General features: G+C 39.9%; 1 protein-coding gene across 1 annotated transcript; it reads right to left on the bottom strand.

Moving 5' to 3' along the window:
- Positions 1–828: 828 nt before the first annotated feature.
- LOC128109483 (olfactory receptor 10J3-like) lies at positions 829–1,770 on the bottom strand. The gene has a single exon (XM_052736650.1). It carries the CDS (start codon positions 1,768–1,770, stop codon positions 829–831), a length of 942 nt encoding a protein of 313 aa, XP_052592610.1.
- Between the last annotated feature and the right edge of the window lie 12,245 nt (positions 1,771–14,015).

Raw genomic sequence — 14,015 nt, 5'->3', positions numbered from 1 at the left:
CACAGGTTGTATGTTCTCTCTTATTGGAGTCTCCTAGCTTCAAATCTTCATATAGAAGTGTAGACTTCACCACTCATCAAGGAAACATTCCTTTGCAACACACAAAAAACCACTACATAAAACAACTGATCAAATCATGTTCAACTTTTGATGTGGCCTCCATTTCAGTCTGTGTTCTTGCAGTCAGGTATGAATTTCAGGAATGTGGACAGCACACCTCTCATTGTAGCTGAAACCTTTTCTAACTATGTGTACACTTGTAATTTCTAGGTCAATTGGAGCATTCCATGTTCTTAGAAGATGTGCCTCCAGAGTTTGGAAGTCACCCTGATTATAATGCAGTATTAACAACCTGCAAAAACAGAATGCAAAAGCATTTTGACAGAAAGCAGTATATGTTCCTGTCTCCTCACTTATTTATGACAAAGGCTACAGCCTGTCTCCTTTAACTTCACCCAAGCAGTTTTGTCAAGATGTGTTCAAAATCATTTATTCATGTCTTTTAGGACCCTGATAGACTTTGATTCTTCCTTCATTTGTGTAAATAACCAAAAACATTGTTAAGATGTGTGCAGTCACACACAAATGCATATAAAGGCACAGAAGTGTGAGTGGCACAGGTGAACAAATTTTTATACCACATACTTCCATGTATGTTCAGAGTAGGACCCAGATATGTATTACTACCTCAGAAGGAAGCTTCTGTTTTACCAGTCACTTCAAACTAATTTGCTTTTCTTGACCTTACATATAAAAACATTATTGAAATAACAGAAAAATAAATTCACACCTATATCATCAAAGAAAATGTCTTCAAAAACTGTTCTATTAAGAGGAAAGAGGCCTAACACCCACGGCCTTTCGTAGAGCCTCTTTGACCTCCTTATTTCTCAAACTGTACACCACTGGGTTGAGTAGAGGAGTGATGACAGTGTAGGTCACTGAGATGAGTCTGTCCTGTCCAAGGGAACTCTGGGACTTGGGCTTTAGGTAGATGATGGAGGCACAGCCATAGTGGATGATGACCACAGTGAGGTGGGAGGCACAGGTGGCAAAGGCTTTCTTCCGACCTTCAGCTGAGGCAATCTTAAGAATGGTGGAGATGATCACAACGTAGGAGATAAAGACAAGGCCCATGGGTAAGACAAGGACACAGACACTGACAACAAAGTTGATGATTTCATTGATAGTGGTATCTGCACAGGCCAGCTTCAGCAGGGGTCTCACATCACAGAAGAAGTGAGCAATAACAAAGTCATCACAGAAGGGCAGGCCAAACACTGATGTAACTTGGACAATAGCCATGCCTAGGCCAATTCCCAGTGACCCACATGCCAAGTGGATACAGACCTTCTTGCCCATGATGACTGAATACCTTAGAGGATTGCAGATAGCCACATAGCGGTCATAACCCATTGCTGTGAGAAGAAAACAGTTGTTGATGCCAAAAGTTAGATAAAAGAAGAGCTGGCCTGCACAGCCTTGGATATCTATGGTCTGGTAAGGATAAAGGAGGCCAGAGAGCATTCGAGGAATGATAGCAAGAGTATAGAAAGTCTCAGAGATGGAAAGCATGCTCAGAAAAAAGTACATGGGTGTATGGAGATGACGGTCCAGGCGAATAATAGTCACAATGATCACATTGCCAGACAGAGTCAGAAGGTACAATGTCAGGAAAACAATAAAGAAGGCAAGCCTGTGCTGCCAATCAAAGCTGGAGAAGCCTTCAAAGAGGAACTCAGTCACAAAGGTGGAATTCTTCTTTGACATTGAGGCAGGTGTAGGCTTCAGGGAGCCAGGCAAAGGGAAGAAAGTTATGAGTCATCAAATACAAAACAGAGCAGGTCAGACTAAGACCTAGTAAGGAGCATGTCCTGCCCGGGCTGGACTCTAGACACCAATGTCATCAGGACTCAGCTATTGTTGCCTTGTTCAGACTTCCTCTGTGTCTACCCTCTTCTTTTGAACTGCAGAGCAGGTAGAGGAGGACCCTTAGATTCAGGACAGAGATACAAATAATATGTAGAGTAAAATCTAGTTAAAGGAGACTTGTAGAGACAGTGACCTGATTTCAATTTTTGACCCTCTAGCCAGAAAATTGGATTGCTGAAGCATTTGATACTTCTGTCTTTAAGTTTTAAGGATCTCTTTTTTCATACTGATTTCACTATTTTCTATTCCTACCAACAATATGCAAGATTTCCAGTTTTTTCCCAACTCTTGCTATATCTTTATGGTAGGTTTGTAATATCATATCACCTCACTGTTAGCAAGTATTTCCTTGTGCTGTGGATTTGCATTTCCCCCATGATTAGTGATAATGGGTAAGTTTCTGCACACCTGAATTGAAAACAAAACTTTTAAGCAGCTGACTCTTGTATATTTGTATTTACTGTGGCTCAGTGCATAAACGGCAACTTATGGGAACAATGTAGATGTCCCTAGACATAAGCTGGAGAAATGAAAGCCTGACATACACATAGAACAGAATGCTACCCAGCATTACAGAAACCAAATACTACATTTGCAATATAATGGATAAATAAGTATCATCATTACATTGCAAGTTAAATGAGTAATGGATAACTATGTATTATCATTATATGACAAATTAAATGGGTGACTCACAGAAGAACAAATACTGAGTGGTTTCATTTATATGAGGTTTTTAAAAGTGTCAAATGGTAAAAGCAAAGAATGGTATTTACCAGAGTATAAGACCAGGGAATTATGGAGTGGTAATTCAACCGCTATAACATTTCAGTTCTACAACATGAACTGGGTTTTCATATCATCCCTACAGAATAGTGTATATAGTTGATAGTATTTCATTGCCAACTTAAAAAATTGTTTTAAGGTTTTTATCTCATGTTAATTTTCTTACTACCAAAGGGGGGAAAAAGAACATCAAGGACACAAGGAAATCCTTGAAGATGATAAATATGCCTTTAATTGGTGGTAGTGAAGTTTTCCTGAATCAATGCCTATGGTCAAACTTGTCACATGTATACATCAAATACACCTAGTTTAGTAGTTATTCATTATCTTTTGGTTAAACTGTTTTATTTTTATTTGATAGTAAAACTCTTTAAAGAAATCAAGACACAACTTATTAATATTGACGAAGTATATCTAGATCATGGGAAAGGCAACTGAGATATTAAATATGACCAGCATATTTAAATATTTAAATATTTCCCAACATAACTTGAATTATAACACCTTAGATCAAATGAACACCTACCTAGGGAAGGATAAAAATCATCAGAGATTATTTTCTTGATTGTTTTTTTGTTTTTCGAGACAGGGTTTCTCTGTGTAGCTTTGCTCCTTTCCTGGAACTCACTCTGTAGCTCAGGCAGGCCTCAAACTCAGAGAGATCTGCCTGCCTCTGCCTCCTGAGTGCTGGGATTAAAGGTGTGCGCCACCACCGCCCAGCGAGATTAATATTTTTTTTATCCTGTCAGCTGCATTCAATGTCAAGTTCCCTGTAAAGATCCTAGGATGAGTTCTCTATAGAATATCATCCCAGTCTTCATAGTCTCAATAAGCCTGGCATCTACCACCCATTGTCATCCTGAAAAACAGAAAAAGCTGCGTTTCTACTCCCTGTCTTCCCAGAGATCCTGCCATAACTATCCTCTCCCACCACAAAACATGGTTTCTATAAGGCAGTATAGGAACTCTTGAATTCCAGCCCCAAGAAGGAAAGAGCATAAATGAGCCTGGTGTTATACTTTCAAGGAGGAAATGAGCACCAAAAAGGGAAAATTCATTTAATCGCAGAAAGAATCATTGTCTCATGCACATTTCATTTCTTCATTTCATGATTTATTTGGTAGAGAAAGGAGCTAGCCTGTCTATACTTTCTGTCTTTTCACAATGCTCTCAGCCTGGGAGACTACTGGAGGAAATCCAAGCTTGTACCCTTGGCCAAGCTTAACAATTAACTTCATCTAGAAAGTCAAGAGTCCATTGAATTGTTTCTCTTTCACTTTTCATTCGCTCCAAGGCAACTCCTCTTGAAGATAACTTTCCTGTCTCTACCCACTTCTTATTTCTACTTCCCACCCACACTCAGACTCTGATGTCTGTTATCATTTCCTGTGTTGTTGCTGTTGTCTCTAAACCCATTTATCTCATTTGGTTGATCAAAGCTCATATCTTCTTCCTGAATGCTTCAATCATGTTTTTTTTTCGCCCCAAAAGATCTGGTCATTAAATACTCCTGCATAAATCCTAAAATTGTTTTTTGAACCTTTAAGCATAATATTCAAATTCACTTGAAAATTGATTATAGTAATATAGCAGAGAGCTGCCATGGCCATTAACCAGGTTAATGTAGGTGAAGAATCTGGTCCAGTACTTTACACACAGGAAGCCCTTCAAAATGGGATTGTTATTAGTGGATATTCCTTTCACAAAGGAACCAGAATACATTATGGTAGAGATGGAGGTAGGAGATTTAATTTAAAATTCAGGGATTTGTAAACAGTCATTTGAATATCTTAAACTTGACATGAGTTTTTATCATTTTATCATTTCCTGTTTACACATAGAAATTTTTTTCATAGTTAAAAAAATTAAACTTTTATGGGGCTAGGAGATAGCTCACTGATAAATGTATTAACCATGCCAGTGGGACCATCTGCGTATGAGCTCTGACCCCACATAATGGTAAAAGGAGAGAATCAACTCCACAAAAATATCATCTGACCTGAACATACATGCCATGGCACATGTACACACACACACACACACACACACACACACACACACACACACACACACACACACATGTATCATGTATACACCAACACAAAATAGTGAATAAAATTTATTTACTATAATCCTCTCTGGACTCCCAGGCCTCAAGAGGGAGCTCATGTCTGATTGCCTGGATGGACAGAAACCAGGGGCTGGAAATCCCAGTGACCCAAGGTAGAATCAAAGACAACTAGGAAAAAAAATCAATGAAATGATTACTAATGATATCGTGCTATGCTCATTTATCAGTGCCTAGCCCAGTTGTCATCAGAGAAACATCATTCAGCAACTGATGGGGGTAGATTCAGAGAGCCACAGCCAAACACTAGGCAGAGCCAGGGAAACACCACAGAAGAAGCAGGGTAAAGATTGTAGGAGCCAGAGGGGTTGAGGACACCCTGAGAACACAGCCCACAGAATCAACTAAGCAGGGCTCATAAGGGATCACAGAGACTGAAGCAGCGATCACGGACCCTGTACGCCTCTGAGCTAGGACCTCTGCATATATGTTATCGTTGCATAGCTGGGTGTTTTTGTGGGACTCCTAACAGTGGGAGTGGGGGTGTCTCTGACTCTTGCCTGCTCTTAGGGTCTTTAGCCTCCTAATGGGCTGGCCCCATTCAGCTTTGATATGAGTGTTTGTGCCTAGTTTCATTGTAACTTTTTATTCCTTGTTGGGTTGATATCCCTGGGAGCCCTGAAACAGAAACTGAGGAGGAGTGAATCTGTGGGAGAGAGGAAGTGGGGAGGAAGACTGGAAGGAGTGGAGGGAGGGCAAACTAAAATCAGAATGTAATGTATCAGAGAAGAATAAAAGAAAAAAAACCTTCTCTGAAGGTTCAACAACCAGATGTATGCACATATGCTATCCTCACTAAGGTATAGAGTAGGTTAAAAAAAAAAGTTTTAGCTTTGCTTTAATCCTTTCCATGCTGAGGCCCTTCGTTTTACTTCTCTCTTGGATCAGAATAGCCTATTTAATCAAAACACCTAGGAACATGTTTCAGTGACTCCCAGATCCCGTGTTTGGTTAAGTTTGGAATCCATCAGCTATAAATCAGTCTCATTGTGTGTGTGTACACACTAAAATTCATGCGTGCTATTCTTACAATTAATCCCACTTTGTTTACTGGAAAATCTCATCCATGCCTATGACTTCGAGTATCCCTGTTTCTATTTTCCACCATTCCATTAATCAGCTGTAAATTATTAACATCTTTAAAGACTCTATTCCAGGAAAAATAAGTGGTAGACTCCAAGAGACATAATCATCAGTAGGGAGCATAGAATGGTAGGACAAATATGTGATAGACTCCAGGAGACATAATAATCAGTAGGAAGCAGAGAATGAGGTGGTATATTACAAGCATTGGCAAGAGTAAGATTATGTCATTAGTGTCTTGGACATTTAGATGAGAAGGGAAAGAAATGAGAAAAAGCCTAGGTAATGTAAAGATGGAAAGAAACATCAAACTCAGAAAGTGTCTGTGACTCTGAATTTTGTGTTACCTTTCCTTTTTTTTCAAATAAACAACAAAGGGTAAAGCAAGGCTTGTCCATAGTCCAATACTAGGTAAACAAAGTATCTCTAGATTTTCCTAAAGAAAAATCCTACCCCGTTGCTTCATGAACGTTTTAATTTTTTGTATATTTTTGAGGTTATAATTTAACTGTAATATTTCTCCCTTCCCTTTCCTCCCTTCAAACCCCCTCACATACTCCTCTTCACTCCAAATTCATGGCCTCTTTTTTTCACTACTGAATTTTTAATGTCTCCTATGCATTTTGGTTGCTATGTCCAAAACTTATTTTTGTTTTATCCATCAAATAATTTCTTCAACAACTCACTGTGTTCAACAGTCATAAATAAAATACTATGTTAGTGGGAGGGAGAGAAAAATGACCATGGTGGTCTTCATATGCTAGGAGACTGCATTCTTGAAGAGTCTTTGGAATATGGACTCAATCAAACGCCCTTGATGGGTTTTATTTCACTCCTCTCTGTATTGTTTAATGATTCATCTATATTCCCAGATTCACAGAAATCATATTCTCCCCTGTAAGTGACTGTGTTCCCCATCTTCTTTAGACGTCAGCTGTCTGTGTGGCAGCTGAACACAGGCTCCAGTGCAGTTCCCCACACTAAATACTAAAGAAAATCAGACTCACCAGGTATCCTCTTCCTTCCAGCTTTTAGAGGCTGTGTTCATAGATGAGTTACATCCACCACCCTGAAAGTGTAACCACCTGAAATAACAGGTTTCAGATTTTACTGAATTATAAAATGATTCGTGGGGTTTAGTCAATGCCCTTCATAATATCATTTAAAATCTACCCATTCCTTAACTACAGGATGCAGAATAGTCTATGAGTTTCCTTATAACAGGGTCACTAGTATCTTATGTGCAAGATATGGCTTAATCCTACTTCTCGTTTGCCAACAACTCTCTGTCCACCCCCAGGAATGCCATACCTAGAAGCAACCATGAAGGAAAGAAACAATGCTAGACTCAGCCTTCCTGTGTCTGAGATCAAAACGAAGGCCGGCAAGCTTTACAAGACATTCAGGTCAACCTAGCGGAGTAAATCATTAGCGGGTTAGTTAGAAGTAACTATGGCATGGGGTTCTCAACAAGGTATTAAACTGCTGTCCCAATTGCTAAGTATCTCTCTCCAAAATAGCAGTTTTTCTCCCTAGTGGGCAGTGACAGAAGTCGAAATACAAGCAACAAAGTACCTTGAGACCTTGTTACCGAGGTAGCTGATTATCTAAGCAGGAGAACACATGGGAAAACAGATCTGGCTGAGTTCTTAGGAACAATCTCTGGGGTGAAAAGGCTAATTTTCCTTCAGGAATAGGCCATGGTCCTTATTGGGGGTCTATGCGATGGTTTCTGCCCAATTCTCCAGTAGCAATAGAAGGGAGTATAAGGCCTTATGAGTTCTAAGAAGAAAGTGAAAGCAGTTACTTATCAGGGTTTGAGTAAAGATTCCTACTGCCAGGCACACACAGGGTGACCTCTGATGCTTGACACTTGAATCAAGTTTAAAAATCTCTGGGTGGACTCATCAATTCTGTCCCTGAATCAAACTTCTGTATTTTTAAACTAGTATTATTTACCTCTGCACTGATTATCTCACAACCAACACTCATTCTGAAGCTTTCAGCTCAATTTGGCCTTGGACCTCAGCCTAACCAGGCCATTCTTCATATACTACTTTCAACTACATTCAACTTTCCATAGACTAAATAAAATTTAGTATGTCATTAAGCCCTCAAAATTTGAAACAGTTTTTTTTTGCATATGTTTAACTCTTTACTCATTTCTTTGCAAGGATGTTATACTTCTAACTTAATTGTGATCACCCTTATGTGGAAACTTTTCCACTCACTCACATTTTGTTATCTTTTTTTTTTTTTTTTTTTTTTTTTGGTTTTTCGAGACAGGGTTTCTCTGTGTAGCTTTGCGCCTCTCCTGGAACTCACTTGGTAGCCCAGGCTGGCCTCGAACTCACAGAGATCCGCCTGGCTCTGCCTCCCGAGTGCTGGGATTAAAGGCGTGCGCCACCACCGCTCGGCACATTTTGTTATCTTATTGCACCTAGAACTAGCTAGTCTAACAATCACTGCTAACACATATCATACATCAGACATAAAGATACGGCTTATTCTTTTCTTGATATACTTAGTGAAAAACTGAAAACGTTGGAGCTACTCTGAATTTTGTTTTATATTTAAAATTTTCAATGTTACTTACCTTGTTCTACACTTTGGTCAATGAAGAGAAATTTCAGTATGTGAACGCTTAGGTCTTCTTAGTTGTTATCATCATCACCATTGTTTTTGATTGCCGTCGTTGCTGCCATTCTAAGCTTCCCTCACAAGGTTTTCCCTGTGAACACTTACTTGAGTAGTGAGTTAATGGTTTGGGTAGATTTCACACCAACACCCAGAATCCATCAACTATCATCTTCTGCTGACCAACCTGTGCACAGATTGTGACAACCGTGCAAATTTCTAACCCCTTCACAAGTTTCTACATTTGATTTTGAATTTTAAGTGTTTTTATATTTTGAAAGTTCCATACATTTATACATGTATACTGAGCATATAGTTTCCCTTTGCTTTCACATTTACTCAGGTTTTTAAAAATTTATTTATTTAAATTTTTTTTCATTTTACATAACAATCCCAGTTTCTCCTCCCTCCCCATCTCCCATCCCCTTACCTCCCCGAAGCCCACACCACATCTACTCCTCAGAGAGGGTAAGGCCTCCCTTCAGGAGTCAACAAAGTCTGGCATACTAAGTTGAGGCAGGACCAAGGCCCTCCCCACTGTGTCAAGGCTGAGCACAGTATCCCACCCTAGAGAATGTGTTCCAAAAAGCCATTTCATGTACTGGGATAAGTCCTGGTCCCACTGTCAGGGGCTCCCCCAGCAGATCTAGCCACAAAACTGTCACCCACATTCAGAGGGCCTAGTTCGGTCCCATGCATCATGTTCCCCAGCTGACAGGCCAGAGTCCACAGAGTCCATGAGCTCCCATTAGCTTGAGTCAGCCGTCTCTGTGATTTTCGGCTTTCCCCCCCATTCCCACCTCCTCCAAGGCAAGGCCTCCCATGGGGAGTCAGTAGAGCCTGAAACACTCAGTTGAGGCAGGTCCAAGCCCCTCCCCCTGCACCAAGGCTGTGTAAGTTGTCCCACAATAGGCAGTGGGCTCCAAAAAAAACTTTCATGTCCTAGGGATGGATCCTGCTCCCACTGCCAGGGTCCCCCTAAGCAGATCAAGCTACATAACTGTCTTACCTATGCAGAGGGCCTAGTTGAGTCCCATGGAGGCTCCACAGCTATTGGTTCACAGTTCATGGGTTCCCTCTAGTTTGGTTTGGTTGTTTCTGTATGTTTCCCCATCATGATCTTGCTGCCCCTTGATCATAGAATCCCTCTTCTCTCTCTTCAAGAGGACTCCTGGAGCTTGGCCTAGTGCTTGGCTGTGGATCTCTGCATCTGCTTCCATCATTTATTGGATGAAGGCTCTATGATGACAGTTAGGGTATTCACTAATCTGATTCACTTACCTGGGTAGGCTAGTTCAGGCACCCTCTCTGCTATAGCTAGTAGTCTAAGCTGGGGTCATCCTTATGGATTTCTGTGACCCTCCCCAGGACCCAGTTTCTCCCTATCCCCATGGTGTCTCCCTCTATCATGCTATCTCTTTCATTGCTCTTCCATTCCATCCCTGTTCCAGCTCTTATACCTGTCATAATGGCTATGATCAGAAACACTGATAACAGCTTTTATTGGAGAGGATGTGGAGCAAGGGGAACACTCCTCCACTGTTGATGGGGTTGCAAACCATTACAGCCACTTTGGAAATCAGTATGGCATTTTTCAGAAAATTGAGAGTCAATCTACCTCACAACCCAGCAATACCACTTTTGGTCATATGCCCAAGGAATACTCAATCATACCACAAGAACACACATTCAACTGTGTTCATAGCAGCATTGTTTGTAATAACCAGAACCTGGGAACAACCTAGATGCCCTTCATCCAAAGAATGGATAAAGAAAATGTGACACATATACACAATGGAATACTACTCAGCAGTAAATAACAATGACATCATGAAATTTGCAGGAAAATGGATAGAACTAGAAAATATCATCCTGAGTGAGGTAACCCAGACTCAGAAGGACAAATATGGTATGTACTCACTCATAAATGAATACTAGATGAAAAGGAAAGTATAATCAGAATACAACCCACAGTTCCAGAGAGGCTAGCTAAGAAGGAGAACCCCAAGAGTGACACATGAATCACCTTGGGAAGGGGAAATGGATGAGATCCCTGTCATGATCTTGACCTCACTTGCTCCTATTTTTTGCAGCTTTACATTGTACATTCATTGTTTCTATGCAGCTAGAGATGCATGGGGTACTCAACTGTCCCCGTCTTATTTCAAGATCTCCAAGCTAAACTTAGGGCTTATTAGCTGCTTTTTCAGAATAAAGATACACATCTGAGTACTGACAGTTGTTTCCACTCACTCCCAAATGAGTTTACCACACTGAACCAGTATATCTGCAGCATTTTACTCAGCCTCCACTGCAAATAAAGACTGATTCCTCTGACACCAAGGCACTGTTTTGCAAAGAAAATTCTCAGCAACAAGAATAAAAGGCCCTAATCACTGAACTGTGGGAATAAAAAGATTTGTGGTTGACCATTTGGTTCAGGATAAGCAATTGGAGAGCTCTTCCCTGGAGAGCACAATTTTCTCCCACCCTAAGTATTCATTAGTTGTCTATAATTTTTGCCTAGGATTGAGGGCCTCATGAGGTTTACCCCTTCTGGATTAGCATGTCAATTGTTGTCATCCTTATCATGTCTTATTTAGGCAGCCATATTGTTAAGAATTTTCAGGTGTAGCTTCCCTAACATTTCTAGAAGAAATAATTTCACAGCAAACTTCCTGTTACATTCTTTCCTCCCCCACCTCCATGATGTTCCCTGAGCCTTAGATGTCTTAGTTGTGTGGATCAGATGGAGCAGATTAAATGGATCATATAAAACTGGACACCCGATAATCCCTCATTTTCTGCATTAGATCAGTTGTGCTTTTCTGTAATGGTTTCCACATGTTGCAAAGACAAGTTTTTTTGTTGAGGGATGAGAGATACATCTGTGAGTATAAGAAAAAATATTTAGAAACCATATGCATATAAGTAACATATGTACTGATCAGATTGTATCTATATATTTAGGAATGTATGATACATACACACATGTGGATATATGTGTGTATAAAAAACAATTAAAAATATTAGAGGGCATTAATTTGAGAAGCTGTAATGGGAGAAGGAAGGTAAAATTGGATTGGGGCACAATTGGATGGAGGAAAGTAAAAGAATTACATAATTGTATTTTAATTTACAAAATTTTAAAAATGGATGGTAGAAACTCCCCCAGATAAAAATGTTTATAGAATCTTGATATTCCAACCTGAAACTCAAGATAATTTTGGTTATTTGCTTGCCTTTAGTCTATTTCTATTTCTTAAAATGGCTGCTTATTACAATGTAATTAAACTTTATACATTTATTTGCTCTCTCCTTGTTATCTTTAATAGAAGTTTGATCTATTCTATCTTTTGTCACTGTCTCTTAATCCATAACTGGTTCTAAGCCATAGTATCATCAACATGGCAAATGTATGCAGAAATTGATTCTAAATTTGTGAGACAGAAATTAACATAAGCAACATGTATTATGTGTGTGCTTAGATAGTGATTCTGAGCTCTATGTGGCTACTCAAGGAGATTGGAATAGCTATTGCAACTTTAGAGCTGGTTAACTGGAATATGGAATCATCTCTGGGAAGCCTTGTAAAATCTTTTCCCTGAAGACTATGGTTGAATATGTGTGAGTTAGCCATAATGAAACTGCCTGAACTCTATAGTTTGAGTAAGACTTCAATGAGACACGAGTGACATCATGCACCTAGCAGATGTATAGAGTATATGTAGTTAATGAAAATGAGAGCAATAGTTATTAGAATTATTTGTTTGTAAAACCCTTTGATACTATATAATTGATCATGATGAGCTGAAAGCAAAAATAGAATGGAAAATGGATCTTTACAATGATAATAATTTTTAAACTCTAGTATTGGTGAACTAAGTCCTGACTTGAATTACCATACTGGAGAAGCATGACCTCTCACCTAAATCTTCTCTAAGAGTCAGTTCATATTCCCACAACTCTGTGAATGGCCATATCCTCTTGAGCATTTCTCTTGTGACATTGATGTGAACCCATGTTATAAATGATTTCTGTAGCCTTACCTAAAGAGAACTGCATCTATCCATTCATCAAAGTGGAAGATTGGAAGATACACTTAAGTTCAGGATATGACTGATCAGTGTTTCTGAATTGACACTTATCCCTAGATAACAAGCAGAGTTCTGCCTGAAGGCTCTTGAGTTTCACATTAAGAAATGGAACATTGTTGGGCAGCGGTAGCCCACACCCTTACCCAGCACTCAGGAGGCAGGGACAGGTGGATCTCTGAGTTCAAGGCCAGCCTGGTCCATGGAGAGAATTCCAGGACAGCAAGGTCCACACAGAGAAACCCCATTTGAAAAAACAAAGAAAAAGAAGAAAGACATGGAAGCTTGTCATTAGTGTTTTTACAATACCACTTGACAGAGAGTTCAGTGATTCCCAAGCATATTCTGGTTTATTTTTAATGTATCAAATGAGATAGATGTGTTGGCAAGGTATTGCATATCTACCACTTTAACCCATTTCCTGAGTAGGTCATGACACTATCAGTTATGTGCAAGAGGAAGAACAAGAAAAGGATCTAAAATGAGTCCTGTGTAAACAGCTCTACAAGTTACATCACATAACCCAATAGAGCATTATATTCCATACTTACCACTGTCTCAAGTGTATATTCCAAGGAGAGAGAGAGACACCCCCTTATTCAAGTTCCCTACTCTGAGAATTGAAAGAGACTATTATGATTCTCCACATGATGAATTAAACACTATTCTATCAAACTGCCATAAGAGGCTCACACTGCAACCCATTCAGATTTCTATGAAAAACCACACTTTCCTGAGATAATCACTTTCTCAGAATGGGCTCCTGAGTCAGGTGGGTAAAGGCAGGACTCTGAACCATGCATTAAGATTCCTAGGATGGGCCGGGCGTTGGTGGCACACGCCTTTAATCCCAGCACTCAGGAGACAGAGGCAGGCGAATCTCTGTGAGTTTGAGACCAGCCTGGTCTACAAAGCGAGTTCCAGGAAAGGCGCAAAAAAAAAAAAAAAAAAAAAAAAGATTCCTAGGATGGGTTAGTTTTTGGAGTCTCAACAATCCAGTGCCATCACTTGGTCTTCCACCAGGGCTCTAGTTCCAAAGCATTCACACTGGACAACCAATCACAGTAGTACCCTAATTGTCTTTCTGAGTCCCAACCTGCTGTTCATGGTTTCATTTCTCAGATCTCAGTTAGAAGTTGATATATGATTGAGTCATCACTTCCTTAGAAGCTTTACTAGTTCAAAATAAGCCTGAAGTTGTGCAAAGCCTTGTGCATCCTCAGTCCCATTAACTCCAACATGATCTCTTCCTCAGGTTCTCCTTGCACATTTCGGGTTGTTTCACATCTTGGAAGGGGTTTCTGTTAATTCATCAATTCTTTCTCACATCATTTCTTCCCCTGCCTTAAATTCCC

The sequence above is a fragment of the Peromyscus californicus genome, unplaced genomic scaffold (genome assembly GCF_007827085.1).
Source record: "Peromyscus californicus insignis strain IS unplaced genomic scaffold, ASM782708v3 Scaffold_14__1_contigs__length_90479793_seg_2, whole genome shotgun sequence".
Lineage (NCBI taxonomy): Eukaryota > Metazoa > Chordata > Mammalia > Rodentia > Cricetidae > Peromyscus > Peromyscus californicus.
Note: the sequence above shows the minus strand (reverse complement) of the source record. Positions and strands in the feature narration are given on the sequence as shown.